This window comes from Prionailurus viverrinus, chromosome D1, assembly GCF_022837055.1.
Source record: "Prionailurus viverrinus isolate Anna chromosome D1, UM_Priviv_1.0, whole genome shotgun sequence".
Lineage (NCBI taxonomy): Eukaryota > Metazoa > Chordata > Mammalia > Carnivora > Felidae > Prionailurus > Prionailurus viverrinus.
In genome coordinates this window covers 9,771,143-9,790,398 of record NC_062570.1, presented here as the reverse complement: position 1 = coordinate 9,790,398, position 19,256 = coordinate 9,771,143, and the positions used below count along the sequence as shown (strand labels likewise).

Genomic DNA, 19,256 nt, shown 5'->3' with positions numbered 1-19,256 from the left:
TTTTGGTGATTAGGGTGATGGGGAAGGATTGCTAAGGGGAGGCGATGAGAGTTAATGATCAGGAGGAAACCGAGAAGAGTATAGAAAACATACACCTTCTGCTTTAGCTTTGGAGAACTTACATTGGTTAAATTTACCACTCCTAGATGAAAGACTAGAGTGATGGGGATTGGGAATTACAAAAGGTGGAGACAAACTTACTTTCTTCTTTTAACACACACAGACACACCATCTGAACATATTCTATTCTATGTTCCATAGCTTTTGAAGGATGCCGTTAGAGAGGAAGAAGTGAAAAATCAGACTGATTAGAAATTTATTGGAGTTTAGCAGCTCATTTTAGAAAGATTTTTTTTAAATTTTTTCATTTTTTTCAAATGTTCATTTGTTTGAGAGAGAGAGAGAGAGACTATGTGCAAGCGGGGGAACAGCAGAGAGAGAGACAGGATCTGAAGCGGGCTCTGTGCTGACAGCAGAGGTTCTAACCCACAAACCATGAGCTCTTGACCTGAGCCCAAATCAAGAGTTGGATGCTTAACTAACTGAGCCACCTAGGCTCTGCTTAGCAGCTTATTTTTAAACCTATTTTTTAATTGTTTATTTATTTTTGAGAGAGAGAGAGAGAGAGAGAGAGAGTGTATGAGCAGGAGAGGGGTAGATAGAGAGAGGGGGACAGAAGATGCAAAGCAGGCTCTGTGCTAAGGGTAGCAAGTCCGATGTGGGGCTCGAACTCACCAACCGCGAGATCAGGACCGGAGCCGAAGTCAGATGCTTAACTGACTGACCCACCCAGGCGCTCCTAAACCCACTTTCTAAATGCATATTTTCTCTTAGGAAATATAACACCATGTTTTGATTTTTATATAGACCAATAAATGTCAGACTACCTTATTACCATTCACGCTACTCTATTAAGAACTAGTGTATATGTTGATGCAAGACTAGATTGAAGTCAACCTAGTGCCTTTGAAGAGCTAAAAATTAATGAATCTGTTTAATTATGACAGGAGATTTTCTTTCCAGCCAAAATGAGCTGTCAGGAGTTTTTATAATTTCATACTTCTGATTCCATTTCCTTGTGCTCTCATTAGTAAGAGTGCCCCAGATTCATTAGCTTCTTATTTATATTTATTGATTAATCAATACTGTTGCTTTCAATATGAAAATGTTCAATTAATTTATGTTTTAGTAAATCAGAAACAATCTAAAAAAATAGACTTTGTAATTAAAATTGCTTGAGCTCTTTGTTAAGGCTTTAACGGTACGAACAAACATTTTTCTTATTAACCATCTTGAAAGAACACAGTCCAGGGATTTATGGTTTAGTCGGAGAGATAGACAGGTTGTATACACAGCTAATTAAGAAAGGGTTTAGTAATTATATTAATATTAATATATACAATATACTATTCATATATTATTTATATGTTTATATTATATATAATTACTTAAGTACCAAGATGGTTAGATTAATAGATGCTTCAAGACTTCTTAATACTAATGTAAGCTTCATTGTTCTTTTAAAATTAATTTTTAATTTTTTAATGTTTAATTAATAATAGATAATTATCTCGACACACAACTGAAATCATACGGTATTTGTATTTCGGTCTGACTTATTTCACTTAGTATAATGCCCTCTAGGTCCATCCACATTGTCACAAATGGCAAGATTTCATTCTTTTTTTATATGGCTGAGTAATATTCCATGGCATATCTATATATGCACCACATCTTTTTTATTCAGTCATCTATTAATAAACACTTGGGTTCTTCCATATCTTGGCTGTTGTAAATAATGCTGCCATAAACATAGGCAAATGTTATCTCTTCAAATCAGTGTTAATTGTTTTCTTCGGATAAATACCCAGAATTGGAATTACTGAATCATATGATATTTTTATTTTGTTTGAGCAATCTTCATAGTGTTTTTTCTAGTGGCTGCACAATTTACATAAGTGTCATTATTGCCAGTATTTAGGAAAAAAGAAAAAGCAAATCACCAAAGGTGGGGACATGGAGAAGACTATATGGAAAATAAGGGATCAATCTGGGTCTAGAAGAAAAAATAGGACTCAGATAAGGGGAGAAGACAGAGGTGGATGTTCTTGGTAGCAGGAACAACTCATGAAGGAAACATAACGATCAAATTCATGTAGACCATAACATACACGGTCAGTTGGGAGAGCCATGAGTGTGTCTGTACTTGGGGAAATAAGATTAGAGAGGTGGGTAAGTAAGAAATAGATCGTGGGGGACTTTAGGTGTCAGGCCAGAGAGTTTTAATCTCATTCTTCTGATGGGGCTATGACTTACATGATGTGTTGTTCTATGGAGATTAATAAAGTGGCATAGATTAGAAGAGGAAGAGACTGAGGAGCCTCAACGTCCAGTTAGGCAATTATTTTACTGGCCTTGGCATGCAGTGATGTAGAAAATATGGTATGAATGGGAGAGGCTTGGGGAGGGAAAGTGCACAGGACCTGGTGACTAAAGTGGAGAGAGACCAAGATGAACCTCCAGTTTCCAATGACAAATGAAGACGCTGGGAGGCAAAAGTAGTCAGAGGCTAATCAGGATGCATTTACGGTCAGGCATGTTTAGGTGATGAAAGGACCTTGGTAAAGGTGGATATTTGGGGCTGCAACTCCGGAAAGGAGAGATTTAGTTATTCTAAAGGTGCAATAGTTAAAGTGCCGAGGATAAATGAGATCTCTAAGACAGGTATGACGTCTTATTTTTCACTGACCCTCCAGCATCTGCTGGAGGCTTTATAAAACAGTGCTACTTACTTAGGTTATTTAAAAAATACACTTTCTGGGGCTCCTGGGTGGCTCAGTTGGTTAAGTGTGAGACTTCTGCTCAGGTCATGAACTCATTGTCTGTAGGTTTGAGCCCCGCGTCGGGCTCTATGCTGACAGCTCAGAGCCTGGAGCCTGCTTCAGATTCTGTGTCTCCCTCTCTCTGTTCCTCCCCTGCTCGTACTCTGTCTCTCTGTCTCTCTCTCAAAAATAAAGAATAAAAAAAATTAAAAAAAAATACACTTTCTGTCAGAAGTGGGATTTCTGCTAAAACATCTGTATTTTTTTCTTCATTAGCAATGATATGCATTTGCATATGGACATCATTTGCAACTTAAGTAAGGGAAGCTAATGAAATCACATCGGTCTGATGATAAGACTGGCTATAACATCAAAAAATGTAGTGAGTGTTATGTTCAACATAGATGACATTATAAAATTATTTTGCCTATTTTTAAATTATTAAATGCATAAATATTTTCATCTTATACCGAGGTTTAGCTAAGATCAAGAAGACAAATGCAGAATCAGATTTTCAAGGTTTACTGTTATCGATGAACCTTGGGCTTGAAGGTACCTTAGCGATCCAGCTGAAATTCCCTCACGCTAAAATGAGGAAATGCAGTTCTGGAAACTGCTAACTTGTGCAAGGTCATTTCGGTCATTTTCCTGTTTTCTACCATTTGACTCTCTGTTACAGTCTTAATCAGAAGGTAAAATAGGTCTTTGATATACTTCCCCTTATTTCTGTTCTTCATCTACATTCGAAACCTCATGGTCAGAAACCTCATGTTTGCCCCGTTTCCATGTTTCCATGGTGCTTCCCCTCAGGCTCCCTCCCCTACTTCCAAAACATCTCCAGACAGAACAGGATTCTTTCCTTGTACCGAGGATAACTCGTTTGACATTTTCAGAAGGAAATCCTGAAAGACAACGTCTAGTCAAGGGACTAAATGCCTCATAATGGGAATTCTATTTTATTTATTTTTAATTTGCTTAAGGTTTTATTTATTTTGAGAGAGACAGAGATAGCATGAGTGGGGAGGGGCAGAGAGAGGAGACAGAGAATCCTAAGCAGGCTCTGTGCTGCCAACCCAGAGCCCAACCGGTGCCTGAACTCAGGAAACCATGAGGTCGTGACCTGAGTTGAAACCAAGAGTCTCACGGTCAACCGACTGAGCCACCTAGGAGCCCCTCATAATGGAGATTGTAGACATGGCATAAAAGTGGTGCAAGAGATGTTTTATTTCTATTTTTTGTCCTTAAATTTCTGCATCCATTTTCTTAAAAAAAAATTTTTTTTAGGTCTGTGTATTGAATTTGAGAGAGAGAAGGAGATTGAGAGTCCCAAGCAGGCTCTGTGCTGTCAGCACAAAAGCCGACATGGGGCTTGAACTCCCAAACCATGACATCATGACCTGAGCCCCTCCACATCCATTTTCTATTCTACTTAAATATGAGGTTGGTTTAGGGGTGGCCCGGTGGCTCAGTCAGTTAAGCCTCCGACTTTGGCTCAGGGCACCATCTCTCAGTTTGTGAGTTCGAGCCCTGCATCGGACATTGTGCTGTCAACTCAGAGCCTGGAGCCTTCTTTAGATTCTGTGTCTCCCTCTCTCTCCGCCCCTTGCCCACTCAAGCTGTTTGTCTCTCTCTCTCCAAAATAAATAAACATTAAGAAAATATATTTGGTTGGTTTAGGCTGGCCCAGTCTCAATCTTCTGCTAAATTCTAATATCCTGCCATTGAGCATCATTACTACCTGCGTGTTTAATTGCCATGGAAAACAGAGCACTCAGTCTGAACCAAGCACTGTTCTTCTGATCCCAGCTCTTCTGCTGAATTCAGTTATTGCAGTGATAACCTTATTGTCTTGGTTACTAACGCTGGAAACTTGGAGTGATTTTTGACTATCCCATTTCTCAAAAGGTTGCATCCAAATAGTCACTTGTGTACATATCTGATTTCCTTCTCCAGATTATAAGCCTCTTGAAAAGAAAATTGAATTAAAAAAATTTTTTTAACATTTATTCATTTTTGAGAGACAGAGTGTGGGTGGGGGAGGGGCAGAGAGTGGGAGACACAGAATCCGAAGCAGGCTCCAGGCTCTGAGCTGTCAGCACGGAGCCCGACGCGGGGCTCGAACCCACCAACTGTGACATCATGACCCCAGCGCAAGTCAGATGCTCAACCGACTGAGCCACTCAGGTGCCCCCGTTGAATTTTTTTTTTACCCCCATGGCACTGAGCAGCATCTAATATGTAGTAGATGGTCAGTAAATAGTCATGGATTGAATATGAATTATAATAGAAGGTATAGATGTCATTATGTATAGGAGGTGATTTAAATAAGGTGTTTAAAATCATCATAAACAAGTAACTGAAGGAAGTGTTGCATGATGTTTAGTTTCTATTTGTTCTTTCTGAACTCTAAGTACATTGTTATTCTGCTGTTCTATTCATAACATTAAGGCCTGCCTGGGCCTGTTTCAGAAAATAATGCTAGGGAGGGTTCAAAGCCTCATCAGCTAATGTGTTTCACCAGCTCAAAATGCAGTACAGCAGTGTGGCATCCGGGAAGGTGAAATAATCAAAGAACGATTAAACACCTGGCACCATTTTACATTACATGCAAACACTAAACCATTTGAAAAGGAAAAAATGGAGGATATGTTAATGCATATTGTGCCTTTAGTTTTAACGTAAATTTTATTTCAGCAATATGAGTAGTTGTCCTGGTTTTCAATTTTTTTTACTTCTAACATAAATTAAAAAAAAATTAACCTTTGCAAATCCCAGCAAAGCCTAGAAAAGATGAGAAGAAATGATGCAAAACTGTGATAATATTCTGTGTTAACCTTAAGGCATTGTGAAGCCATCAAGAGTATAAAATAAATGGGAAATCTTAATAGCTAGGAGCTCTCTCTCTTAATGTGCTTCTACCTGTGCTGCATGTAAGAATCATTTGCGGAAGCTTTTAAAAGTCCTGATGTCCTGGTTGTACTCTATCCCCCTTAGATCCTCTGGGGGGAGGAGTCGGGCATCAGTATTTTTAAAAGATATTCAGGTGATTCCAAAGTGCAACAGTTTGCCAACCCTGCAATTGAGTAAGGGGAATAAGAAATATGCCATGGGAAGCAGAAATCAATAAGATGCTATGAAAAAGAAAGATCATTAAGGTCCTGGTTGCAACTTAATTTTATTTTTACATGTTCTGGGCGTAGAGTAGATAATTAAATGCTAGTTGAACTAGCCTTATTAAATCACATCATTACTTGCAGGTGCTCAGGGACCATTTCCATTGTCCTTATATTATCATTTCTCATACCTCCTAAGCATCAAAGATATTACCCTAGCCAGTGCAATCCTATCTGTGTTTCCAATAATAGTATCGATATTTCATCTCAGTTCGTCACTGGTGAACGTTTTAAGTTATACCACTCCAGCGTGCCCACTACCACTAACAATGAAGTTTTTACCCCAGCCAACAGGGGAGTAATTCATTTCCAAAATTCTACTGTAGAGTCTATTTCCTTAAAACATCTGTCTCAGATTGGCTTCCTCTATTAGAAACAGACTCTGAGATGGGGGGACTACATGCAGAAGGTTTCTTTGGGAGTTATCTTGAGAGATACACCCGCAAGGGAGTTGGAAACATAGGACGGAGAGAGGGAGAGGCAGACCAGTGATAACACTTGCAACTGAGGACTCAGCCTATTTTATGGGGAGCTCTAGAGATGGGACGGCTCTTCAGAATTGCAAGGGGGCCAGGTTTTCTTATCCCCACATTAGCCCATCAATGGCTGCAGGTGGCCCCTTGCAGAGGAGGGGAGGATATCTTTTCTGTGAGGTAGTTTCCAAGAGTAAGTTCCAGTGAGAGACACAGCTATGAGCCATGAGCGTCTGATAGTTCCAGCAGTTGGGAGAGGATGGTGTTGACGCTGAAGAGGGGAACTGGTTGAAGGGCCTCGGTATCTGTTACAGTGTCCAGAATGACTTCTCTTTGGCCACTGGGAGCCCTTCATGTAGGCCCTTGTATCTGTTGGCATGACCCGCTAGTTTTGTGTAGCTTTCTTGCTTTCTGGTAAAATACTTTCTAGGCTCATCTAATAGATTTCCTGAACTCGAACTGGAATCAGCTGGTGTGCTAAGGGTTTGTTCGTTTGTTTAGTGAGAAATGGTATTTAGAGACCACAAAATGAGCCATGGGAGTGTTTGTTGATTCTAGGCCTTTCAGTAGGACAGAATTAACATGCAAATTTTGGGGGGGAAAAAACCCTCAAGTTTATGTTAATATTACCATTTCAAATGTAACATAGGATTTTTCTTAATTTCCTTGATTTTACACTTTTATCCTTTCTCCTTACGTTAAAAATCTTAGTTCATAACAATAGCAAATGTTTATATGTCTCTATTCTATTCTTTTTCTATGTAAAATTTCAAAAGAGTAATACTAATATTACTGTAAACAGGCTACAGAATGACATTTAAAAATGTATATCCTGGGGCGCCTGGGTGGCTCAGTCAGTTGGGCCTCCGACTTTGGCTCAGGTCATGATCTCGTGGTCCGTGGGTTTGAGCCCTGTGTTGGGCTCTGTGCTGACAGCTCAGAGCTTGGAGCCTGTTTCAGATTCTGTGTCTCCCTCTCTCTCTGCCCCTCCCCTGTTCATGCTCTGTCTCTCTCTGTCTCAAAAATAAATAAACGTTGAAAAAATACTGTAAAAAATGTGTATCCATCCAGCTCTCTCTAGAATATATTCCAATGTGTTCTAGAGTCCCTTGGATTTTGTCAAAGCACTTTGCTTGATTTTTATTCCATTCAACTTGTTAGTAACAAGACACATTCTTGTCAAATTGACAAATAGCAGGTAGTCAAAATGATGAGAGAATTCACTGAATGACAAAATTAGGGTCACAAATAATCTCGATTCCTTATAGTGATATTCTAGATTTAACACAATGAAATATGATAGGTACACTGCAATATGCAGTTGTCATTTAATCCGTAAAGCATCAGGAAAGACTTAAAAAAATTTTTTTTTATTGTTTACTTTTGAGAAACAGAGATAAGAGCACGAGTAGGGGAGGGACAGAGAGAGAGGGAAACACAGAATCAAAAGCAGGCTGCAGACTCTCAGTTGTCAGCATAGAGCCCGAGTCGGGGCTTGAACTCATGAATTGTGAGATCATGACCTGAGCTGGAGTCGGATGCTTAACTGAGCCACCCAGGTGCCCCAGGAAAGACTTCTAATAAAATAAATATAAAATTATTATTTATTAATAAGAAAGGCTACCACTTTTTGAGCACTTACTATAAGCCTGGCGTTCTGCTGGATACTTCATATAATTTTATAATTTAATCTTGACAAGAAGCTCATAAGGCAATAGTAGTAATATCTATCGTTTACAGATCATTTACTGAGAACTTGGTGCTCTTTGAGGCATCTTATACTTAATTCTCATAACAACGCTACAAAGTGTTCTAGATCTGGAAGCCTGATTCCAAAGCCTTGGGTACACTTTTTACCCCCTTTTTCACAGATGAGATTTTGAAGATGAGAGAGATTGAGAAACTTCCCTAAATTTCTGGTTAAAGATGGGCTGGGATTCAATCCCAAAGCTTGATTTTACAGCTGATTTCTTTCTTTCTTTCTTTTTTTTCTTCTTTTTTTAATGTTTATTTTTGAGGGAGGGAGGGAGAGAGAGAGAGAGAGAGGACAGAGGATCTGAAGCCGGCTCTGTGCTCACGGCAGAGTCCCCTGCAGGGCTCTAACCCATGAACCAGAGAACCCATGAACCCATGGGCTCTACCCCATGAACCTGAGCCCAAGTCAGACACTTAACTCACTGGGCCACCCAGGTCCCCCTAGTTTCTTAACTGCTCTGCCTTCCTGTAACAACTGCTAGGCAGGCTCTGGACTGGGTGCTTTGACGTGTTATTGATTGCAATCTTGTTAACATCCCTGGGGGGGGGGGTGGGTCACTCTTATCCCTCCCATTTCGTAGATCAGAACCCGTTTGGGAGGTAAGCAAGCTCCTCCAGGTTACCCAGACAGTGAGTCGTAAGTTGCAACTCACACCCAGGTCTAACTCCAAAGCCCATATTCTTCAACATTATGCTATGCAGAAAGGGAAAGATGTAAACAAACAAACAAACAAACAAAAAAACCCCAACAGCACTAGTGAAAAAGACTACTTGCAAGTTCAGCGCGAGGCAGCGGTGGGATATCGCTGCCAACAAGGTGAATGCCACCCGAGGCTGTGTTCTAGAAATACAGTATTTGTAGTAAGGGTGGAGACAGTCCCACTATAATCTGTGATGGCAGAGCTTACCTGGGCCATTGTGTGTCATTCCAGGCTCCACACTCTAAACGAGCATTACTGACATGCCTGAAACTCATTCATCCACAGGGGAGGGCCGAGCATGAAGTGTCTGAGTAACGTGTCTATGGGAAGAACTGTTAAAAAGTTGAGGTTGGCTGTGCAAGAGAGAAGACTCAGGAGGGATGGAATAGCTAAGGTTTGAAGCGTCTGCATGTGATGGAAAGTTAGATACAGTCAGTGGTTCCAGAGGGAAGAGCTAAGGCTTCCCTTAGGAGGGAGGAGGTACTGCCTGGTATTTGCAGGTTTCTAGAAATGAAAAGGGCTTCCTTGTAAGAGAACGAATTCTTTGTCATTGATGAAGAGCCTGAATGACCTCTATGTCAGGTGCGGTGGTCCTTAAATTTTAGCGGGTATAAGAATCACCTGAAAGAGTTTGTGAATTACAGATTCTCAGACCTCACCTACAGAAGTATCAATTCAGTAGACCTGGGGAAAGGGCCACAAATCTGCATTTTTAACAAGCAACCCAGTGGCTCCAAATGAGGTGGTCAGTGAAGTACACTTTGAGAACCAGGGAGACTGGATAAACTCCAAGATCTCTTCCGCTTATTTGACAAATAAACATTTTAGTAAAAAAAATGAGCATAGTCAACATAATGATTGTTCAGAGAAAGTTGCCTTCCGTTTCAGAAAAGATCCAAGGCAAAATTCTTTAATATGTTGACAGTTACAATTAGAGACAAAAGTATTGGGATGTAGGATGTTAGGATGTGGAAGGGGAAGGCTTGATTCTCAATCTGTGTCATAAGAGATAAGATTTTAATAGCAGAACAGAAGAGACAAATCCAGGTGGAAATCTTTGACCATTTTAAAGAACTCATTCTACATCTACCAGGGAGCAATCTGAGGGGGACCTGGAAGAAGCTATCTAATTAACCTAAAGGAAAGCACCTGTGTAAGGTTAAACACCTGTCAGGCTTTTGACCCAGGCTTATATAAACTTCAGCCTAAAACTAACAAAACAGGTGTGGGGGAGAGTGTATTCTAACTCTGGCCCACTTTTATTTTTGTTGTTGTTGTTGTTGGGGCTAAAGCACCTTTTCTGGCAAATATAGTGTATGTTTGATTAACCTTAACTTTTACTTAAAGCATGCAACCTGAGAGTCACATTTTAGAACTACTCTACCCTGAAATGTTCTGCTTTCTGTAAATACCTTTTTAAAAAGTGGTGCTCGGGTGTAATTTACTGTCCCGTATCCAGACTTTTTTTTTTAACTTAAGTTGCATACTGGTGTTTTATTTGTTTAAGTATATTAAAGTTTTAAAAAGTGGGGTTTTTTTCTTTGAAAACATTAAAAACTGGCTAACTGAGGAATTGGTGTTCACGGCTGTTTTGGTAGTGGACCCTACTGACACACTTATTTAGTTGACGAAGGACCAGCAAATGATTTCTGTTTCAGGTATATAAAACTTCCAAATGGCAATTACATGTTGATTGTAAGCTTGATCCTGTTTCTAGTTCATTTATTCTCACTTCCTTTGAATGGTTGCAGTCCTCCTTTCTCTTGAATCATGAGAGATGAAATTGCAACAGCCGTTTTCTTTGTCACAAGATTGGTGAAAAAACATGATAAACTGAGTAAACAGAAAATAGAAGACTTTGCAGAAAAGCTGACGACAATCTTGTTTGAAACCTACAGAAGTCACTGGCACGCCGACTGCCCTTCTAAAGGGCAAGCGTTCAGGTGAGAGCTGGCATATAGGATGACAAGGGGAACTAACGAGCAAGCAATAACCATTGGCAGTGATTCTGCTGGCGGTCTACGAGTAACAAAAGCTTTATGGCCTCAAATTTATTTGAGCTTGGGCTTGGAAGAAATGCAGCAGGTGGCAGTGCATAGAGAAAACTATACAATTTCAACATCGTTGAAAACTGTAGTGCAACCCCCCTTACGTGGGGTGGATTAAACTATCTCTGGCTTGTGTTTACCGTGAAAAATCGGCAGAGGACATTCGGCAAAACCAATTGCGTGACTTAGTGATGTAACGTTGTGAGTAGCTGATGTTGATGGTTCTACTCGGAAAGCCGTGGAGGGACAGGGTGGGGGTCAGCGGTATGAGAGCAGTTGGCCCACCACATGATTCCCGTCTACTAAGGCGCCTGTCACCAAGTGTTTGTTTCCCTTTCCTTGCTTTCTAAAGGTGTATCAGGATAAATAATAGTCGGGATAAAGATCCCATTCTAGAAAGGGCTTGTGCTGAAAGTAACGTGGATTTTTCTCACCTGGGACTTCCAAAGGAGATGACCATATGGGTAGATCCCTTTGAAGTGTGCTGTAGGTGAGTAATCTCACTGGAGGCGGTGTGCTCTGTGATCCCTGGAATCATGGGTTATAGAGTCAGTTCTGTGCACCTTGGTGAGAGATGATCCACTAAAGCCCTGCATTAGCGGTGAGGGCACTGGCTGGTTAAGGTTTCAGATGCAAACTTTCTTAGCACAGACTTCCAGTAGGAGTGGACACAGTGGAAGCACAGAGACTTGACACCGTACAGTCAAACCTTGGATTGCGAGTAACTTGTTCTGCGAGTGTTGTCCAAGACCAGCAAACATTTCTAATAAATTTTAACTTGATATGAGTGATATCTTGCAATAAGAGTAGTATGTGATGCCTAATGTCACATGATCATAACTGGGCCAATGGTTCTTGAAATTCTCTTTGCTATACAAGTGCTTTGGATTACAAGTGTGTTTCCAGAACGAATTATGCTCGCAAACTAAGGTTTTCCTGTATTTGAAATTTGACTTCAATCACTGCACTGTATTGCCAACTATAGACTGTAAGGCCTAAGTATTACAAGCAATATCAAGGGGGCAGAGGAATTGGAACTCAGTTCATTAGTTGAATCAAAAGAGACTAGTTTTTCTTTGTCAGAGAAATTCACCAAACTAGCCCTTACAGAATACCCTCACTAATTGCTACCCCGTGGAAGCTGAAGGTCACAGTGTCTTGCAATTTGCTTTGCTGTCAAGCCATTTCAATTTGTTTCTTAAAATAACTTTTTGCAGATTGGTTGAGCGGTCTGCAGAAAAGGTTAGAAATGAAAAAAAAACTTGGATTTTTGAATCCTTAATAAAGAAATCTTCTTTTCCTACTTAGGTACGGTGAGAAAAATCATCCATTTACAATTGCTTCTTTTAAAGGCAGATGGGACGAATGGGAGCTTTCCCAACAGGTCAGCTGTGCTGTTAATCGAGCTACATTAGACTACGCCTCTGGCATTTCCTCTGATGAAGAAAGTTGTAACAAAGAACCGCAGATCATTCCTAAAGTCAGCAATCCAAAGAGTATTTATCAGGTGAAGTGTGGTCCAGTTCTCGATGCTTTTTTTTTTTTTCTGTCCTAATTCTGAAAAGAATTTGTTCACTGTAAAAGAAACAAATGGAAAACAGAAACAAAACGGCAAAGATTAAAATCACGTTATTAACATTCTAGGAAATTTTTTTTCTTCTTTGTGTAGTTTCTTTACTTGGTGGAGTCCTCAGGAGTTACATAGGACTGTTTCTCCATATTATTTGAACAGAAGTTTCCTTTAATCCAAATTCCTTCATAATTAAATATAAAAATTAGCAGACTTTCTTGCTAGTAGAAAATAACCTACCACTTGTAGAAAATTTGGAATATTAAGAAATGGTCAAAGGTCTGTAATCTCACCATGAGAACAGTTGTTCTTAAAAAATACATAATTTTAATACATATTAGATTAATAAATTAAATATATATTAAACATAAATATATTCATATTATATATATTATATATACATACTACATACATATATATATATTTAACCACAACCCACAGAAAGGTAAGCATATTTATATGTTGGAAATAGGTTTAAAGAAATAATACCCTTACTTGGCATAATGCCCCCAATATTTTCTACTAAATTGATTTCAACCACCTAAATTGATTTCATGACTCGAAAATGGTTGCAACCCACAATTTGAAAAACATTACTCTAGACAGAATCTTGACTGACACTGTATGTATCTACTTGTTTGTACGTTTGCTGAAATTAATCACTTCTGTTGTAACATTAGAACAATTGAAATAACATCTTGGCATTTTTTTCCCTTGTAATTTAACCAATCAATTACTGGCACTCATCTGGATTATTTCCACATTTTTATGATGCAAAAAAAAGTTGATAACTTGTAGAGATAACTGTATTTTAAGTTAGTGTGGAGATTTGATTCTCAGACATGGAGTTACTGGGTCATACGGACATTTCCCTGTTCGGAATATATGCCAAAGTATTATCTAAAGGTTTTGTTTATTTGTAGTCTAACTAGCTCTATGTAATGAAAGTGTCTCTTATATCATTTTTCCTAAAATTGGTTATTCTTACTTAAAAATAATTTACTAAAGATGCTACCTGTTCTAGACACGGTTACTTTAAGTAACATTAAAAAACAAATCTCCATGTGCCCAAATGTTTTGGGTACTTATTAGCATACAAATCTTCTCCTCACGAATTATTTGAGGTCTTAATGTATTATTATAGGCTCTTCAAAGGTTAGAAATATTTTAACCCCTTTTCATATTACTGGCAAATAATTTTTCTATAGCTTGTGTAGTTTATAAACTATAGTTGATTGTATAGTTCTATATGTTTAAAAGTTTAAAATCATATATTGAAATAGATGCCCTTAATTCTATTCTTATGCTTAGAAAGATTTCCTTCCACCTAGGGATCAGATCTGTAGTCAGCTATATACTTTGTAGAGCAACGTACTTTAGGAGTGTGATCTGTAAAACATCTGTATTGGTTATTTGGGATGTTGAAAATGGATATATCTAGACCTTAGCCCAAAAGATCATGATTAGACAGTTCGGTGTTAAGCCAGAGAGGGAGGGTGGGGTAGAGGAGAACCCAAGAATATACACAAATTTGAAGATGTGTTTTTAAGTATTTTAGTTGTATTAAAGATTTAATTTTCTTAAAAGATAGGACTTTATAACCACCCCTCCCACTGGCTTATTATCTACTGTGTTTTCTATTCATTTGTACTCTGCTTTGTAAAGGCTTACCTTGTGAGTCATGGGTTTGTGTTTAGTATTTAAGTCTAGCTTCTTAATTTACAGATCTTCATGCCTACTTTGATACTTTTTTTTTTTTTTTCAGGTTGAAAACTTTAAACAGTCCTTTCAATCTTGGTTCCATGTCTCCCGCAAAAAGAATATGGCAGATGGCCGTATGGGCCTCCTAGGAAATGCTTATGCATTGCATAAAAATCATAAGCGTCAGAGGCCTGCTGCTATCTACCGGGTAGACAGGTACCACTGGGTCAACACTAACCGATAATGCAGTGGTCGGGCACTCGTGGGATAGAGCTCAGAGGAGCGGCTTCATTTTCTCTATAACAAAAGGGAGTCTAAAATTGAGAGGCCCATGAAACAAAAAATAACCATCTCAGGGACTAGAGTGGCGTAATGGCAAATCCTCTAGTGCAGATCATAACCGTGTTCTTAGCTATATTTTAACTCTTAATTTTATGTGAAGTTTTATGTAACGCTAATGAATAGACTCAGTAAGGTAATGGAATGAAGATAGTGACCTGTGATGAGATTCAATGAATTATGAAAAGTAACGGTTTAAATAAACGTACTATGTTTTTAATAACTTGCTAGTTCAGTTTTTTGTTTTTGGTTTTTGATTTTTTTTTTCTTTTTGTTTTTGTTTTTGGGTTTTTTGCAAGAAAGCTTCGAAAGTTTGTGTTTCTTCATTAGCCATTAAAACAAATAGAACTTCACTTGGCAAAGTGTGAGCCTCATGATACAGTCTCCTGGTTCCATTTTCTTACCTGCCATCACTGCTCTATTTCACAAGGCCATTGGGAGCTTGTTTTAAGATTACTCTTGAAGATACAAAATTCCCTTGCTTGTGTGTCTTTCAAAAATTTTCATCCATTTCTAAAACTCTTAATAGACTTAATTATGACTTTCATAACAGTGACACCTGCTCATTATAAGGATTCAAGCTAATTTAAAATAAAAAAACTTGATAAAAAAAATTCAAGCTAAGCACAAAAACAAAACAAAATGCACCAAGAAAAAAAAATCCCTACCATCCAGCCAGAAACTACCATTATTAACATCAAATGGTGACCATCTTTCCAGTCATCCTACATATATAAGAACTGATATACAATTAATTTAATAAAACCATGCTATAGGAGTTACTAAATTTTTAGGACCTATTTTAATTTTTCATTTTAGTTATCTCAGCAAAATGGAGAAACTTAGAGTGAAATATTCATGAAAGTTTCTACCACAATATATTTTATTTTCCAAAGGTTTTCTCTGAAGTTAAAAAACAAAACAAAACAAAAACAGAAAAAAAAAAGGAAAAAAATGGGGAAAAAAAAAGAAAATACCAGGAGGTTGGAATCATCTTTAAAACTTTGACAATCTTCTACAGTATTAATTGTTGCTATCAAGCTGCAGAAAGCATTCTTCATTTTTTTCCAGAAGGACAAGTTGTGAGATATTAAATTCTTAGGTTATGCTTTCTTTCTCTTAAAATTTCATAAACCTTACAGGAAACTGGTTTTTGGCACTATACCGTGGAGAAAGCTGAGACCAGTTGGATTTCCCCAACCCCCACCACTCATATCAACATCTTCGGTGGCTTCCTTTGCCTGCCAGTCTGAGAGCCTTTTCCTCTATATTAGAAATCTATGTCCATGTGTCTGTCAGTCATTTTTACATCAGTTTTTCCCAGAATACGGTGTCCCTTTCTCATCTGAAGATGTAATTTTTCTAGACCAATCTTCTACAATATTAATACCTTCTCTGTCCATCCATTTCAGGGATACCAGCTCTCCTGATGCTGGATCATTACTTTTGGTCTATCTGATTGCTTTAGTATCTTTATTTCCTTTTTTTTAAAACCACATTTGTCTTAAGTCTTCCTTGTGCCAGTTTGATTCTTATTCCTGTCTGGTCTTTGTTGTTTCTACCTATTTCTTAGTTCCACAATGATAGATTTCAATCAGTGACTTTCTCTGTAGGAGTTATTCACATGTATAGTTTGAGCAGAAAATGAAAGAAAACTGTATAAGATAGTTACTATACATAAAACAACCTAATACTTAGGAAGAATGGGTTTCTAAGAACCTTTACACAAGGATTTTATTAACAAAGTGTCTCTTGAAGTGTGTGAGGTTGTTTTGTTTTGTTTTTTAATGTTTACTTATTTTTGAGAAAGAGCAAGTGAGAGCATGAGTAGGTGAGGGGCAGAAAGAGGGAGACACAGAATCCCAAGCAGGCTCCAGGCTCTGAGCTGTCAGCACACAGACATAGACTGTGTATGTCTGTGTATATGCGTGTGTACACAAATTATACCTTGAAGATAACTGAAAACTTTTAAAAAGAGACAGCAGTAAGTGCACGTAATGCGGCAGAAAAGAGATCATGATCCCCGTCTTGTAATCTGTGGCATTTCCATTAAAAATCGGGTGCTTACCAAAAAGCTGGCAGCTCTTAGCGTATTAGTGGAATCAGATGGAAGGCCCGAGAAGTCAGCCAGGAAGTTAATAGGATCATGTTTTGGCTGGTGCCCCACTCAGCCAAGAATGAGGAATATAGAGGAAAGCTCTTTAATTCCTGCATGACTTTTTCCTTGTCACCTGTCTCAGAGGCCCTGGACCCTTGGCCTAACTACTTTATATAGTCTTACGCGTCTGGTTTAATTCATCTTCACTCTGCTTTTTTGGGAAATGCATTTTGTAACTTACGCAAATAGCTAAATAAAGTTCTTGAGGATATGCACCCATTATTTATCACATCAAAGTAAGATTTACCTTCTCAAAGTACTGGAGGAGTCTTTAACCCTATGAAATTACTATGCTTTGACTTGAGGGGGGGGTGCTTTGTTTATGAATTGCCAGTTCATCAAAGAGACAGGAGAATGGTTCCCTCACAGGCCAATCTTAGGGCAACTACACGTTACTGGTATCTGTGCTAGGAGGGCAGTAGATACTTTTAATTGAGCTAATAACTAAGGAAACCGTTTTAAGGCTGACAAATGTGGTACTTCCTTTGCCTGATGGCTAATGTTTTAAACTGAATGAGTCGTTGAGATGTCTGAGTGACCAGCCGCTAGCAGCAAAGAAATAAGGACTCACTGTCCGTGTAAGACGGCAGAGATTGGAGATCTGTGTGCAGTGAATTGACTCAGAGATGCTCTCCTTGTGGCTGGACTGAAAACTCTCTATTAAACCTTAATTATAAATCTTTTTTAAAATTTGTTAAACCCTTTTTATTTTTCATTTTTAAATGTTCATTTGTTTTTGGGAGAGAGTGGGGAAGGGGCAGAAAGAGAGGGAGAGAATCCCAAGCAGGCTCTGTGCTGTCAGTGCAGAGCTCAACGTGGGACTCGATCTCATGAACCCTGAGCTCATGGCCTGAGCTGAAATCAAGAGTTGGACACTTAACCAACCGAGCCACCCAGGCGCCCCCTGTTAAATTTTCTCGACTAGCCTGCTCCTTTGTCACTTTGCTTGAAAGACTCAATAACAATTGTTACATAAAATAAACCTCGCTTGCTACTCATCTGGGAGTACAATAAAGAGAATTATCCATGTGAGGAGCAGCCTGAACTGCTGTCATTGGATTTGTCTTCCGAGCTGGCTTTTGATACAAAGTTTGTGTTTGCAAAAGAATTTTCTGGCTTACATTGAATTCATGGGACAGTTGTGTCCCTCCTGATTAGCACTTGAACTTCAGTTTCAGATAACTCCTCATCTCTCTGAGGTGTTCCAGCCAGAGTCCCCAAAGTGACTTCTGTGTGGGCCACATGGCCTGTATCTTATCGCCAGATCTCCAAATTCTCATTCCGGATCACCCGATATTGTACAAATCTACCTGACTACTTTGTGTGACTCAGTAACAGACAATTTTACATAAGTTAGTCAGCCTTATATATACAGATACACAAATTGACATTTCTATAAAGAGGTTCAGTGTTTTTAAATAAGGAACATTTTAATAAGATACGTGGTCTAATGATTTTTTAGTCACATTGAAAGCGTCAGCATGTTATCATCTGTGCCAGATATTACCATCTATTATGTTATATATCCACCCAAGATTATGTGATTTACACATGAATAAGCATTTTTAAAAATCCTCTTAATAACTTTATCAGATATATTTACATATTTAACATGTTTTAAACATGCAGACTGAAATGAAATCACCATTCTCTTTCTAGATCTAAAAATACAACAGAAAAAGAAACATGTAGTTATTTCTCTAAAGACGCAATCCACAGAACGAGGAAAAATAGTTGCAGAATAAGGAATTCCTACAAATAAATGAAACGGGGAATCCAGTGAAAAATGGGCAAAATACTTGAATAGGCACTGCTCAAGAGAAGATACTCAAATGATGTATAAATACAGGAATGGTGCTCAGTTTTAATGGCCACCGGAAAAATGCAAATTAAAATCATATACCACATGCCTGGGTGGCTAAGTCATTTGAGCATCTGACTCTTGATTTCAGCTCAGGTCATGATCCTGGGGTCATGGGATCTAGCCCCATGCTGGGCTCCATACTGAGTGTGGAGCCTGCTTAGGATTCTCTCTCTTTCCCCCTCTGTTCCTCTCCCCCGCTTGTGTACTCTCTTTCTCTCTAAAAACAAAACAAAAACAAAAATACCACATACCCAGAAGGATGCAAGAATGCATAAAATAAAAAAGATGGAAAAAACTAAGTGCTGATAATCTTTTGCTGGCAGTATATATTTAGACAGTCACTTTGGACATCCAGTTGTAAGTTTCTACTAAAGTCAAACATACCCACACCCTAAGACCTAGAATTTCTAGTTCTAAGTAATACCTGACTCAGTATAGTCACATATAGTCACCAAAAGGTACACAAGACTATCTATAATAACCCCAAACTGGAAAATACCTACAGGCACATGAGTATCGGAAAGAGTAAATTTTGACAAATCCATACAATGGGGGTCTTATAGCAAAGAGAATCAACAAACGACAGCTACATGCAACAATATGGATAAGCCTCACAAACACGATGTTGAGCAAAAGTAATCCATATTTTATG

General features: G+C 38.6%; 2 protein-coding genes across 2 annotated transcripts in view; one reads left to right on the top strand and one right to left on the bottom strand.

Annotated features, from left to right (window-relative positions):
- Nucleotides 1–8,594: 8,594 nt before the first annotated feature.
- Nucleotides 8,595–19,256, bottom strand: part of LOC125146655 (uncharacterized) — a 35,595-nt gene continuing 24,933 nt past the window's right edge. Inside the window, exon 19 of the mRNA XM_047823369.1 lies at nucleotides 8,595–12,547. Coding sequence (XP_047679325.1) covers nucleotides 12,545–12,547 — 3 coding nt within the window. The 3' untranslated portion in view covers nucleotides 8,595–12,544. The remainder of the gene's footprint in view (nucleotides 12,548–19,256) is intronic.
- On the top strand, nucleotides 10,695–14,487 carry BTG4 (BTG anti-proliferation factor 4). The gene is made up of 4 exons (XM_047823378.1): nucleotides 10,695–10,867; nucleotides 11,325–11,462; nucleotides 12,281–12,479; nucleotides 14,308–14,487. Exons 1-4 carry the CDS (start codon nucleotides 10,695–10,697, stop codon nucleotides 14,485–14,487), a joined length of 690 nt encoding a protein of 229 aa, XP_047679334.1.